At 37.6% G+C, this 971-nt stretch overlaps 1 protein-coding gene across 1 annotated transcript in view; it reads right to left on the bottom strand.

Annotated features, from left to right (window-relative positions):
• Positions 1-594: 594 nt before the first annotated feature.
• The window catches only part of LOC105624638 (ribosome biogenesis protein WDR12 homolog), a 5,670-nt gene continuing 5,293 nt past the window's right edge, over positions 595-971 (bottom strand). Inside the window, exon 10 of the mRNA XM_012205995.1 lies at positions 595-729. Within this exon, the coding sequence (XP_012061385.1) occupies positions 595-729 (135 nt within the window). The remainder of the gene's footprint in view (positions 730-971) is intronic.

The following is a 971-nucleotide window of genomic DNA, read 5'->3' as shown; positions in this document are numbered from 1 at the left end:
AGAGAGAGAGAGAGAGAGGATGATTGAAAATGTGTTTGAAATAGAAAGAGATTTAAAAAAATGGTAAAAAGTAGGTTTGTTACATGATGAGAAACTAGAATGTAAATTAATTTATTTTATCGGAAGAACCGTTGTATATGTACTGTCGAGAAAGAACAGAAAGACGAAAAGTAAAAACGCATAGATGCATCGATTTACACCGTATATCACATGTATGCACGACAGATACACGCGTGTACAGACAGATCGAGGGGAGAGTAATTGAGACGACACTCTGTCATCTTTCGAGATGTCGAAATTGATGGCTGTAAATAAAATAAGTATTTGTCTAAATGATCAAATGGAAAATTCGAGGAAGATTGAACTTCCTGAGCGCTTTTGCGACCGCGCGAATAATTGTATTTACCGAAATGAGTATATTTTCTCAAGAATTTGGAAATTTGCAAAAGTAAACGCTTATATTACTTGATTTGATTAAATACCTTCGTGTTGAGTCCCGTTTCAATCGTAATTATTCTTCACGTTACAACCTGCGTCCAACGAGATCTCCATCTCTTCCCCTTCTTCTGGATGTCTCTTCTCCTATATCAATCATTATCTATCACTATCATCATCACTATTGTCATCATCACTATTGTCACCATCACTATTGTCACCATCACTATTGTCACCATCATTACCATTACTATTATCATTATTTGTGCATCCAGCAGAGTTTCGCGTGTCCGACTTAGGATTGATAATTGAGAATTGAATGAAAGAGCAATAAGGAGGGAGAGAGTGTGTAGAAAAGCTTTTTACCAAAAATATGCGAGAACCGCAGACTACTCGCGCGACACACGAGAAACTGATACGAAAAAACGGCAGTGAGCAAGTAGTTAGATAGAATTTTAGTGGAGAGAGAGAGAGAGAGAGAGAGAGAGAGAGAGAGAGAGAGAGAGAGAGAGAGAGAGAGAGAGAGAGTAGTAGTA

The sequence above is a fragment of the Atta cephalotes genome (genome assembly GCF_000143395.1).
Source record: "Atta cephalotes unplaced genomic scaffold scaffold00083, whole genome shotgun sequence".
NCBI classification, from domain to species: domain Eukaryota; kingdom Metazoa; phylum Arthropoda; class Insecta; order Hymenoptera; family Formicidae; genus Atta; species Atta cephalotes.
The sequence above is the reverse complement of the archived record's forward strand: the minus strand, read 5'-3'. Positions and strand labels throughout refer to the sequence as shown.